The sequence below is a fragment of the Onychostoma macrolepis genome, chromosome 02 (genome assembly GCF_012432095.1).
Source record: "Onychostoma macrolepis isolate SWU-2019 chromosome 02, ASM1243209v1, whole genome shotgun sequence".
In the NCBI taxonomy this organism is placed as follows: Eukaryota; Metazoa; Chordata; class Actinopteri; order Cypriniformes; family Cyprinidae; genus Onychostoma; species Onychostoma macrolepis.
Window position 1 is genome coordinate 33,828,784 of NC_081156.1, and position 14,314 is coordinate 33,843,097.

General features: G+C 34.5%; 1 protein-coding gene across 4 annotated transcripts in view; it reads right to left on the minus strand.

The window, feature by feature from the left end:
* eps15l1b (epidermal growth factor receptor pathway substrate 15-like 1b) overlaps positions 1-14,314 on the minus strand; it is a 77,140-nt gene that overhangs the window by 13,153 nt on the left and 49,673 nt on the right. The window contains exon 23 of one of the 4 annotated variants that reach the window (XM_058799646.1): positions 9,915-10,029. The exons of 2 other annotated variants lie outside the window; for them this stretch is intronic. In XM_058799646.1, the coding sequence (XP_058655629.1) occupies positions 9,917-10,029 (113 nt within the window). In that variant the 3' untranslated portion in view covers positions 9,915-9,916. Of the gene's footprint in view, positions 1-9,559; positions 10,030-14,314 lie in introns of those variants that run through there. One more of the 4 variants, XM_058799655.1, reaches the window with a different exon arrangement.

Here is a 14,314-nt window from a genome sequence, read left to right on the forward strand (position 1 = left end):
TCCATTCAATCTGTATGTAAAGATCTGTTATTGATGTGAGTGTGTGTATGTGTGTTGTACGGGCTTCCCTTTCAGGGCGGTATATGAGCATAACCCTTCTCACCACACAAACCGCTACTCAACCTCAACAACAACCTCCTTCCTCCTGTTTACGCCCGTCCTCTCGTAAACACTCCCACCCAGGAACAAAAACAACTAACCAAGCTAACTGTAAAGTTATGATATTATAAAGCAGAGGTGCTCGACTGGGGGGGGGTAACGACCCGACAACGTGGTCTGTTAGGGAGGCAAAAACGTAAAAAAACAATATATGTACATAGTTTAGGTCGGCACCTTTTAAACGGGTGGAGAAACACGTCCCATTTCTTATATTGTTGGTGTCGATGATTATTGCGTCCGAAGGTTTGAACTCATACTAAACTCAGATCAGTGAGATCTGAAAGATTGAGGTGGTTCCTCTAACAGGAGCATTTCATTCATTCAGTTTCCCTCATTTTATCTCACTTCCATATCAGCCTGATTGTACTGAACAGTGACAAAACACTAATTAAACTGAAAATGTGCTCACCCTCAGGACATCCAAACTGTAGATGACTTTGCTTCTTCATCAGATTTGGAGAAATGTAGCATTCCATCACTTGCTCAGCAATGGATGCTCTGCAGTGAATGGGTGCCGTCAGAATGAGAGTCCAAACAGCTGATAAAAACACCACAATAATCCACACCACTCCAGTCCATCAGTTAACATCTTGAGAAGCCAAAAGCTGCATGTTTGTAAAAACAAATCCATCATAAAGACATTTAAACTGCCACTTCTGACTAAAATACGAGTCCATAATCCATAATAACACTTCCTCCAGTGAAAAAGTCCATCACCTGTTGCCTCTCACATCAAAATCCACCAACATATTTGTTGAGAGCTCTTTTGGACTGTTTTGGCTTGCTTGATCTGTGCAGATTTCTCTCCTGATTTATTCAGGAGACTTATTCACTGGAGAAAACAATGTTATGTATAGAGGACTCATATTTTAGCTGGAAGCAATGATTTGAGGGATTTCTTACAAACACGCAGCTTTTGGCTTCTCAAGATGTTAACTGATGGACTGGAGTGGTGTGGATTATTGTAATGTTTTTATCAGCTGTTTGGACTCTCATTCTGACGGCACCCATTCACTGCAGAGCATCCATTGGTGAGCAAGTGATGTAAAGCTACATTTCTCCAAATCTGTTCCCATACAGAAACAAACTACATCTTGGGTGAATGATACCTTTAACAAAGCCAATGATTTGATTTCCTGTTGACTTCAATGATCTCCAAAATATGTTTGGAAATCACGCTCATGTTCATTCTAATGTGGAGATGATTTGTTGCAGGGTTAGTTCATTTGAAAATGCAATTCAGGAGTGAAGTCATGACCTCTGAGGGCCCTCAGGTGGAACAGAGACACACTGAGGCTCATTTCAAAATGAAAGGTGACAGAGGCATTCGGTGATTCATATATTTTGTCAGCGATCACCATGGATCAGTGGAAAAGGAAAGTTCACTCAAAAATGAAAGTGCTGTCATTATTTACTCAACCTTATGTTGTTCCAACTCATATTAGTATTTCATATTACCCTTTTATGGTGGTTTTTATTGTTTTTTGGAGCTTGACAGCATCTGGTCATTATAAGGTATAAAAAGAGCTACGTAACGAGTGTTCAGAAAATGTCAGCTTTCATGATGCATGGAAAAAATAATAGCATACAGATCTGAAACAATATCAGGGTGAGAAAACTTCTTTTTATTTTTGTGAAAACTATTCCTTTAAGAATGCAATTTCAGTGTAACATTAAACACTAATAAGGCCTTGCATGAATGCATGTGGTGTTAATGCAGATTTTGTTGAGAGACGAGCAAGGCATGAGTGAAAATGAAAACTGAGAATATGAACGCGTGTTTTAAGGGACTTTTCCCCCTTTTGAACGTTTCCGTATCTTTTGAAAGCAGATGAACGGCTCAGCTTGGGACAGGAAATGGTTAAGGTATGAAACTCCAGCAAAACCCCCCTTTAGCTCCTCTGATGCTATTCTCAGAGTCTAATGACAATGCAAACGAACAACTGATTAGTTCACATTACCAGTATTACTATAACGAGTGTAAACCTGGCAAACGTTCAGCCTGCCATCTGATTTTTCACACACATATACCTCGCTTATTTGATTCAAAATTTATTTGAGTAATGCAAGAAGTTACCCTCTTCGTTTAATCTACACCACCGGTCAAAAGTTTGGAATAATTCAAATTTTTAAATGTAATTTATTGCTGTGATTAAGACTGAATTTTCAGCATCATTACTCCAGTCTTCAGCGTCACACGATCCTTCAGAAATCATTCTAATATGCTGATTTGCTGCTCAAGAAACATTTCTGATTATTATCAATGTTGAAAACAGCTTTTGCTGCTTAACATTTTTGTGAAACCATGATTTATGAGCATTTTATTTTAAATAGAAATCCTTTGTAATATTATGTTTTTACTGTCACTTTTGATCATTTAATGCATCCTTGCTTAAAAGCATTAAGCAGCATAAAATGTTTTGGTAATAATATATTAACATAACATATATATATATATATATATATATATATATATATATATATATATATACACATATATAAAAATCCTTCTTAAACTTAAAAAAAAAACTTGTAATTGTTCCAAACTTTCGACCAGTAGTGTAGGAGAAATAAGTGAGACATTAAAGATGCTTCAATGGTGATTTTCTTTCTTACGGGTCACAGGTAGAGCAGGTCTCTCAGACAGCTGCTCTGTAACTGGAGGGGACACATCGCTCAGTTTAGGGATCAGACACTCTTATCCGTTGATTGCAAAAAGACGGACAAAATCGCACCCTAAGCTGGAAGAAGTTGTCCAGACTTGCACCCTCACTCACTTAAACAACAACAACAAAAGAGATGCTTGATGCAGACGAGTGCCTGGTGCTTGTGACACACTCTGGCCCTGGGCCGGGGTCACGCTTTAGCAGCCCTTGACAGCTCCACTGATTAGCACACAAGCCTGGAGGTGATGAAGGGTCACCTAGAGAGACAGGAGGAGATGGACAGTCAAGGTGAAGGAGGACAGAGGTTATGACACAACCTCCTCCAGGCCATATGTCCTTCTCAGACTGACCAATAGCCAGCTTGACCTTTCACCTCAGGTTCACGCTGTCTCTTTCACCACAAAATCATTCCATCAGAATGATGAGGAATCAACATTCTAGAGTGGAAGCATTCCTTTTCCCGAAGGTGTGATGTTGCCAGGCAACCGGCGTTACAATGTATAACAAACACAGAGAGGTGAGGAGTGGGAGCGGCCAATCGGAACAGCAGTTACGTCAGACACACCCCCTCACATTCCCAGTTTTGTAAAAATAATAATGCATATAATCATAATTATGCAATGTATTCATATAAAAATATGACTTTATATCAAGTACAAATATATATAAAGATGGATAGACAGAATATGCAATGTATTCATATTAAAATATGACAAAGATAGACAGAATGCATGCATGGATGGATGGATGGAACATAAAATGTTGGATGGATGGTTGGATGGATGGAACAATTGATAGAATGATGAATCAATGGATGGATGGATCAATAGATAGAATGGTAGAAAAATGAATGGATGGATGGATGGAGCAATATATAGAACAACGGACAGATGGATGGATGGATGGAATGATAGCTGCAAAACTAGAACAATGGATGGATGGATTGAAAGACAGAGCAATAAAACAATGGATGGATGGAACAGTAGATAGAATGATAAAATGATGGATGGAACAATAGATAGAATGACAGTATGATGAAGGTATAGATGGAATGACAGATGGATGGATGGAGCAATAGACAGAATGGTAAAATGATGGATGGATGGAACAACTGAACGATAAAACGAAGGATGGATGGATGGATGGAGGGAACAACAGATAGAACAACAGAATGATGAAACGATAGTTAGATAGATAGATAGATAGATAGATAGATAGATAGATAGATAGATAGATAGATAGATAGATAGATAGATAGATAGATAGATAGATAGATAGATAGATAGATAGATAGATAGATAGATAGATAGATAGATAGATGAATGTGAACTCTATTAAGTCTCGTGAGTCACAGTGGATCAGTCGTAATATTTTCCTCAGTGAAGGGAATTTGAACCCACCCGATCAACACAAGACCCTTAATCACCGCAGGTCGAGCAGTTCAAACCCCAGAGCAGCTGCGCGAGATCGAATTGAGATCATTCTCTGTACGATCCGCGTTCAGGCTAAACCTACACACTGTGACAGAGTCGAGTCCCAATCTATGCACCTACTGTTTCAAGGTGCGCTTGAAATGCAATACATCTTAATTACCTGCTTGTGAGCCTTTCGGGTGTCTTTCAAACACCGTCACAGCTCTCTCTCCTTCGGTTATGCTTAACAGCTATTATAGTTCGACTTTGTGAGAAAAGACAGCTCAGAAAATACCTCAAGGCAATTATAGTATTACCCAAAAACTCATGAAACATGTCAGAAATGTATGTTTGGACAGGCTTTGAAGTCAGCCCATGTTTTCTTTTCTAGTGGTTCAAAATAGCTGACTGTACCTAAATCAATCTATTCCCAAACTGGAAATCTTCATAATCAAAAAAAAAAAAAAAAAACGAACAACCACCCACTCACCTTCAGCTGTTGTATGTTTTATTTCTTTTTTTGACAGTTGCGCACAGTAACCGCCCAACTGCCCTCCTATGTGTTTCCCTACACTGCAAGATGATTCATAGTTTCTATCTATAAAAACAATCGCTCAGAACAGCCTTATGTTTAAAATCCTCTCACTATGTGCACTTGCATCGAGTACCTTAAAAGGGAAAGCCTACAAGCTTAAAACATTGTAATTGGTGCAGAGGTTTGCTTTACATTATGTACACACCTTTCAGATGGTTTTGGCAAATTAAAAAAAGAAAAAAGCATTCCAAACTACACCAAACACCAGGTTAAGGCCACTATTAACCCTAAACGAAGCAATTCTTCAATTGCAGTGACTCATTCATTGTGGTGAATTGGTTCAAACGAGGTGTTCATTGAAATGAACTAACTCTGAGATGACAGAACAATGGATGGATGGATGGATGGATAGATAGATAGATGATCAATCTGCACTTCTAAATTGTACTGACTCATTCATTGTAGTGAATCAGTTCGTTCAGAGGGTTATAATTTATATGAACTGACTCTGTTGTGCATTACTCTATTCTTAGTTATATAAATTTGGGTGTATTCTAGTCGTTTTATTTGTATATTGTGCATAAGTTATATAAGTGCATAATAGAGATCATTGCCAAAAAAAGAACTCAAAGGGATTAATTATATAAACATAAAAACAAAACATAAAGCTCCAACCTAGCTAGTAAAGACTGTAGATACTTTCTGTAGTAAGATGCTAAAATATTACTATAGAATCACTATAAATTCAGAATTTAGAGCAGTTTGATGTTTTCTCACCACATAAACAGTGATTTAATCAAAATACAAAATAATTTTCCATACCATGGAAGTCAATGGCTGCCAGCGACCTGAAAGCAGCTTTAGCGACACTAATGTTGTGGCCACATTTTTCTGACCATATAAAGGGTGATTTAATCAAAATCATAGTAAGATACTTATATATTCAATGCAGTTGCTGGTAGCCATCGACTTCCACAGTATCTTGTTTCCATACTATGGAAGTCAATGGCTACCAGCAACTGTTTGGTTACCAACATTCTTCAAAACGTCTTCTTTTGTGTTCAGCAGAAGAAAGAAGCTCACAGGTTTGTAACAACTTGAGGGTGAGTAAATGATGCCAGAATTTTTATATTTGACCAACTATCCTGTTATGTAACTTAAATCACGAGTCGCTTGCATTCCGAGAAGCAACGGCCCAAAGCAGCTTCTCTGACACTAATGTTGTGAATGCATTTGGAAACACGCTTTTTTCTGTCTGCATGAACAGTGACTTCATCGAAATCTTCTTTACATTTCCACTACAGTTTCTAAGTAGTCATTGAGTTAAATCATGAGCCGCTTGCATTCTGAGAAGCAACGGGCCGAAAGCAGCTTCCCCGAGACTAATGTTGTAACCGCATTCGGAAGCACGTTTTTTTCTGACCGCATAAACAGTGATTTAATCGAATTGGCTTGGTGCTTAGAGTTTAGCAGTAGTTAAGACGTTAATGCAGCTTGTGTTGGATTATTCAGCGCAGGGCGTGTCCTCTGAACCACAACCTGCACCAGCTTCCTGTTGGTGTGAACCCAAAGCAACGCTTTCTATCGTTACCTGCACTAATCACGAAAGTGAAAAACTACATCAAGAGTAGCGATCGCAAACCACACGACCACAGCAGCTCAGCGCCTGACCAATGAAAAACACAGCTTTGTTGGAAGCGCTCGCATCGGCGCGTGTCGAGAGCCGATATCGCGTGCTCACACCTAAATGCGCATCTTCAGATCTCCGTTGAATTCAGTGACTTGTGGCCATCGTTACAGCCAAGCCCAAACGCTGTAATTAGTCAGTGGGGGTTACACCCTAAAACAGGTTCACAAATTTACTCATGACTGTTGAACTGTTTAACAGCTGACCTGACAAGTGCTTCTACCTCCTACTGAAGACTCTAGATGGATGATCAGCACCAGTACAGGCCTGTAGTTGTGAATAACACAATCATCAATATATGAGGGTCATTTGGCCTGAGAACTATGTGAGAACTCCCAAAGCTAGCGCATTTGACCGCATCGAGGGCGGATTGTTCCACTTTCCCATGAGTCCTGAATCTTAACTGATTACGATTAATGGGAAAGATGAGATGAGTCACATGAGACCTAAAAGTTAGACGCGGCATAGTCCATCTCATCTGCTAAATCTTCACTAACCTGCAGAAAATGTAGTTGCTCTCAGTTATGTCTTATTGAAGTATCAACTTCATCCTAAAACTAAAAATAGACCCAAATGAGTCATTCCTTAAGAGAGTATAAAGGTATAAAATGATAATACTGTACAAAAAGGTCTCTTTTGTTAAGCTATGATCTTTATTAAATCTTTGTAAATGCTTGTTAATAAAGAACAATTGTTTTTTGCTTGTTCATGTTAGTGCATTAACTAATGTTAAGAAATACAACATGACTAAATAAATAAATACATAATATTTTTTTCATCTTTGAAATAATGTGCATCAATGAATCACACCAAAGAAGAGCAGGAACATGCATGAAGAAAGTAAGAAGGTTTTACCTATATGGCCATTTGACATAATTTTACCCATTTTACTTCCATCGTGTAATATTTCCGAGAAAAGACAGATATTAAATTTAAAAAAAATAAACATGCATTTGAATCTATCTATCTATCTATCTGTAAAATCAATTTAAAACAAATAAATATGAAAATAAAATTTAAAACAATAGATACATTTACAAGAAATTTCAAACAAAAGGATTAGATTTAAAAAGGATTACATTTAAAATAAATAAATAAATATTTTTCTTTGAAATAATGTGCAACAATGATTCGTACCGAGTTAGAGCAGGAACGTGCATGAAGAAATGAAAAGGTTCTGTGATGATATCAAGTTAAATTTAAGATCAGTCATAATGAAAAGGTGTTTAATTTATATGTTTATTTATTATTATCCTATCTGGTATCTGTAGTGAAGTTAACAAATGAAGCTTTATTGTAAAGTGTTACCTATAAAATTCAGACAACTTTGATTTTACATTACAAATTTGGTATCGTGAACAAATCTGAGCACAGTTTGAGATCTCATTACTAGGGACTTTTGACCAGGTGAAACAACTGAAAAGCCTCCAACTAACTAGCTTAACCAGCAAGAAGCATTCAGTCTGGGTTCTCTAACCAGCACGCATATTTCTGGTCATTTCCAGTATGTTACGTCCTGTATAAAAAATGAAACATCCTTCAAATGACACACACTACTGCGCTGGAAGAGTCACATGAACCGGTTGGAGCCAGTTTACCTCTATCAGCATTTTGAACCAGATGCAACCTACTTTTCTAGTCGGTAGCTCTTGACCTGTGTGACCTTAATGACGGCATCACCGTGTGCTCAGGAAACAGTCTGAAGTGTAAAAGGCCCCGAGAGGCTTTTATGACGATTGATAAGTGTCAGAACACAGAGCTGCTGCGCTTCCTCTGCAAACCCAGGAAAAACACAACTGAGAAATGAGCCAGGTGTCAAACCTTTGGCCTTTCTGTTGCGTAACCATCTGAGGTGTTCAGGTGGGCCACAGATACCAGTTTGAAACCGCAGATCCTCTCGTGTCACGTAAACAAGGAAAAACAACAGTTATGGACACCTGGATCAGGAATCCGCACACGTTTTGGCATCTCTGTAGCTCAAGCATGAGGTTCGTACCTGTGGTTGGAAAATATTCCTGGAAATGTCGAGTGTTTGAATCACAGAACCAAAATGATTGTGTGTAATTTCCAAAAGAAACAGAATAAGAGTCATGGCAGGTTGCTTAAGAGCATGATATAATGTGTGAGAGCTTCGGCAGTTCATGCGAAGGTCAAAAGGTCATAAACTTCATAAGATGATTTCATACAGGCCTTTATGTGAACACAACACAGTGACATCAAAATGAAACAAACCCAGTGTTATTTTACTACCATTAATATATATATATATATATACATATATATATATATATATATATATATATATATATATATATATATTAGTTTTTATTAATATTTTGGGATTTTTCCCATTTTCATTTCAATTTTCTTAGATTTTAGTACTGTAATTTTGGTGTTTTTGTAATTTTTATAGTTTTTTTGTTTGTTTTTATACAGACCTTTATGTGAACATAAAATAATATTAAAATGAAACACAAAACTAGTGCTCTTTTAGTGTTGTTAATATTTGATAGTTTTTATTAATATTTTGAATTTTTATTTTTATATTTTCCATTTTAATTTTAATCTTAGTCACAGTTTTTGTCATTTTTGTTTTTATACAGTATACAGTCTGACATTTTATACTCTGATATTACAATATTATTATGTTTGTCATTAATATATATTAGTTTTATTATTATTTATTAGAATATTTTATATTTTTATATTTTCAGTTTTTATTTTATTTTAGTTAAAGTTTTTGTAATTTTATTACGCTTTTTGATCAGTTTTTTTTTTTTTTTTTAGTATCATTAATATTTAATTATATTAAGTTTTTATTTTTATATTATTTTATATTATTTTGATATTTTCCATTTAATTTCAATTTTGATTATGTTTTTAGTGCTTTTGTTGTGTGTTTTTGTGTAGTTATTTTTAATACTTCAGACATTTTGGCAACTGGCTGAAATATGTTTTTATAATATCTTATTTTATTTCAGTAAATGTTCGTTTTATTTGAAATAATGATAATGTTTTTAATGGTAATAGTTTGAGTTAACGATAATAACCCTGCACAAACCTGGATAATACTTATAAACAAATGAAATAAAATATTTCAGTATTGCTTATTTGTATAAATAAAATAAATGTATTATTTTTTGTTATATTCCAGTACAAACTGCTCTCGAGTGACACAGTATATCAAAATCAAACCTCTAACTGTAAGTATAATCAATAGTAAAAGTGATGCATAAATTAAACACGTGATATTGTAATAAGATCCATATGTGCACGGATACGTTTAAGCACATACTCGGAGCATTTATGCAGTCAGACTGCTCTTCCCCACTGGGGTTTATATATGCAGATACTGATGGAGTGTGTAGATGTCTGTGCTGAAGGATGTAGTGCGAGTGTTTGAATGAACAGACTGTACGGGTTTGTTCTGTTTAAGTGTGTGATGTTTACTCAGCTGCTAGAGTTTGCTGCTGGAATGTCCAAATGCACTTGCTTCTGTATCTGAGGTACCAGAGAAGAAACGCAGACACACGCATCTGCGCCATCGCCGACTGCTGTCCGACTGACCGTCTGAAATATCATACGGTTGCAATTAAACAATAAGACTTAAGTTTGCAAGGCATGAACAACATTTTACTGATTTTTAAAGTCAACATGAAACTATTTGCCAATTTTATTTAATTTCACCCATTTTAGTTTAATTGTGTAACATTTTCAAGACAGACCAGATATTGAATGAAAAAAATCTATCTGAATTTATCCACTGAGAATAAATTGTACTATAAAAAAATATTACTTCATGATTAAATAAAAATTGAAAATAAATAAATGAATGAATAAATAAATGTAAATTAAATTCATAATAAATCATTTTTAAATTAATTGAAAAATTTATAAATTAAACAAAGACTGGCAGAGCAAGTTGTTATTTCATGATAAAGCATAAAAAATAAAGGTAAAATAAATAAATTAAAAATTAAATAAATTTATAATAAATACATTTTAAATTAACTGGAAAAAAAACAGTCACAGAGCAAGTTAGTACTTCATGATAAAACATAAAAATAAATTCATAATAAATAAATGTAAAATTAATTGAAAATTAACACATTAAATATAATTAATACATTAAAAAAATAATACACTTAAAAAACATTTAATTTTTGAAAAAAGAGTGGCAGAGCAAGTTATTACGTCAGGATGTTTCTTCTTTGGAATAACGGATGAATCATACGGAAAGTAAAAAGAAAATGAAAAAAGTAAAAGGTACAATAATGATATCATGTTGAATTTAATAGCAGTTATTATAATATAATGAAAGTTTTTATTTTGGACACTCTTCTATCTGGAATCTGCATATTAGATTTAAATATCATAAAATATGGTTAAAAGCACTGTATTGGACACTGAAAGGATTATTATCCCTAATATTTAATAAAGAAACATAAAAGAATTGAATTCTGGCCACAGATTCAATGCCAGCCTGCGAATCAGCTGTGATTTTAATGAAAGAAAGTCTGTTATATAGTAAATTTCACATTTTATTGCCTTTCAATATGTGAACCATTAGCACTCACATAAAAAAACATAACATCTGCCAGAAAGTATCAGCATGTGATGAAAAGGACAAAACAGAGTTACGAGGACTGAAAACGATGTCTCTCTGCTTTACTGTTGACACAACCCACAGTCACAGCGCTAAATGTCACGCAACTACAACATTTGCTTCCGTTAATCACACAGAAAGCACCTTTCACGTCTCATTTTGACAATGAAAACACTTGAAGAGGCCGCGCTGGCGTGGTTTGGCTGCGCAGCTCGAACACAGCCATGATTAGGTGCTAACAGCTAATAAATGAGAACCACACTCGCTGCTCCAGTCCCAATTAGATCCTTATGGACTCAACACGACGAGCCGAGGCCTTCAGGCAGCGCTCTGTCATAACAGAGTTCACAATCGCTCCTGGAAAGGTGTTAGTGCAATGCAACGTGGGTAATGTGACGCTCTGCTTGGAACAAATGCCTCATAGTTCTGTGTGCCATTGCTTTCGTTGTAATAGAAAGCAGAAACTAATAAACGTTTTGATACGCTGCAGGTGTTGATGCTTTTGTGCATGCATTATTACTCTGTGCTTATTTGAGGTTATGTGAAGTAATGTAACATTAACATTTATGCTCTGATCAGGGTTATTATCATGAATTAAAACTTAAATTAAAACCATAAAAAATGATTTGAAATAAAATAAACATTGACTAAAATAAAAGAAAAGAAAACTTAAGCCTATTTTATTTCAGCTATAGTTGTCAGTGCAACATTTCTCTTTTTCGTTGAAGTACTAAAATAAACTAAAAACTTTAACTAAAATAAAAACTATAGAGGCATTTTAAAAAAATATTTCCAAAATATTTACGACAAACAAAATCTAATAAAAATGACAAAAACACCCAACAAAATTGCTAAAACATTAACTAAAATTAAAATGAAAACTAAAAATCTATAAATAAAAAATTCATAAGCTACAAAAAACACAACAAAACTATAAACAATTTAACTAAATTTTAAATGAAAACAAAAAAATCTAAAAAAACAACAACAAAAAAACAACAAATCCAACATATAAACTAAAATGAAAACAAACAAAAAAAAAACTAAAATTAGCCAAAATATTGACAAAAAACTAAAAAAAAATGACAAAGAAATACACAACAAAATTAGTACAATTTTAAAATTAAATTGAAAATTAAAATGTAAAAAATATATATACTGACAAAATAAAATTACAAAAATACTAAAATTTCAAAAAATAAAATGAAAAATAAAAAAGTAATTCAAAATACTGACAAAAATATTAGTATATCAATCAGTGTTGCTTAGGTAACACTGGCACTGATCAAAAACATAGTGACCATAGTGATCTTAAAAGACTTGCGTCGCAAGCACGACTATGACATCTTAACATACTACTAGGTTGTTCTTCCTCATGTTTTGTGAGGAGACACGTGCTTCCTATAAACAAATGTTATGTAATTAGTAACAAGCTATCAATACAAGAATTATGTAATTTGATGCTATAAGAGTCTTATGTAACACTGAGAAAATCCAAACAGTCTTGTTTATTAGGCCCGTAATGTGCAGACAATAATCATCAGATACTATATGTTTCTGTTTGTGACGTTTCGTCTTAATACGTGGATGTAAACGGTGAGGTTCTCAGGTGCACGGAGTGGAAAAAGGCGAGTTCTTGTTCCAGAAGTTTCCACAAATATTTCAGGCATACTGAAATTAGAGCTGGAGTCCATCCAGGCCTTTGAATTCCAGTCGAGCCCGTCGCACGTGCCAGACCGACTCTGTTTTTAATTTTTCACCCTTCTTGTGTTTTCCTTACAGAGGCCGTGCTTCTCAATGCAATCATTCTTTGATTCCTGGCGAATCTGTCGGCGTGTGTGCAGGAAACGGGGCCAAAGCGGCTTCCTGAGCGGCTCAGGAGGAAACACGGAAATAAGAAAGGGGTGTGTGTTTAAAAATAACGGGTATAAAAGGTCCAGGCAGGAACCCACTCACTCTCAGACTCGCAGGATTTTTCTCCGGCGGTGCACACTAGAAAGGATCCTTCAAGCACGCAGCCCTACGAAGAGTCACGCTACTACGAGGACGTTTGAACACCACAGAACAAATGGCAACACATTATTACACTTAACTAAAAAAAACTACATGAACTACACCATTACATGAAATAAAATATTTGATTTCAGCTACTTTTATTTCACCACTCTAAAACTAAAAATTTAGAAAAACTATATAGAAATAAAAAATGAATACAAATAAAATTCTAACTAAAATTAAAGTGAAAACAGAAAATTTTTAAATAAAATCTAAATCATTTAGTTTAACTTCAAGTACTAAACTAAATGTAATAAATTCATTTAATAAAAACTACACTGATATATTTTTAAAAATAATAAAAAATACAAAATTAGTACAACTTTAACTAAAATTACAATAAACACAGAAAATATAAAAATGAAGTCTAAACTTTTAGTTTAACTTTAATAAATAAAAATGAATAAAAATTATATACTGTATATATGTTTTAAAAATAATAAAAATTACAAAAATGTCATCTTTAAAATATAAAAATATTAGTTTAACTTGAAGAAATAAGATAACTAAAACTAATAAATAAATACTATATAGACATACAAAAACAATAAAACTAGAATTATGGTAAAAATTATGGAAAATATAAAAATAAATCTGATTCAAACTACAGCAAAAACAAAAATATAATACTAACACTGCATCACACATCTGAATAAAAGAGAAGAAGAAAAAAACTGATCAAAATATTTAAACTATTTACACTACAATGATGGTGTCTGGTTAAACTACTATGCTAAAAAGAAGTCCAGAACATGGTGTATATTCCACAAAACATGGTACTTCCATGGCACATGTCTGAATAAACGTGGTAATATCATGCAAGACGGCTTTCCAGATGAACCAGTCTATTTTAAAGGCCTGAAATGAAAACAAAACACTGATGTATCTGCATTCCAGTTAAGAGTGTCTACAGTTTAGACACATCATTTTAGGCTGTAAATCATAATTACAAAGCCAAGAATGTAAAATGGGTGTAATGCACAAACTTCACACACAAATCAAATGAAACGTGACATGAGACTGACATGAGAATGATCCGTACTGTAAGCAACGACAAAAGAAAGCGCTGTTTGTTGGGTGTTGTAGTGTAACGTTTATGTCGCAGTAAGTCATGCCAGCTGAACACAGCATCTGCTATAACACAATGTTCATTATGACAGATCACAAATCCAGCGCGTTTTCCCACATTTTCAG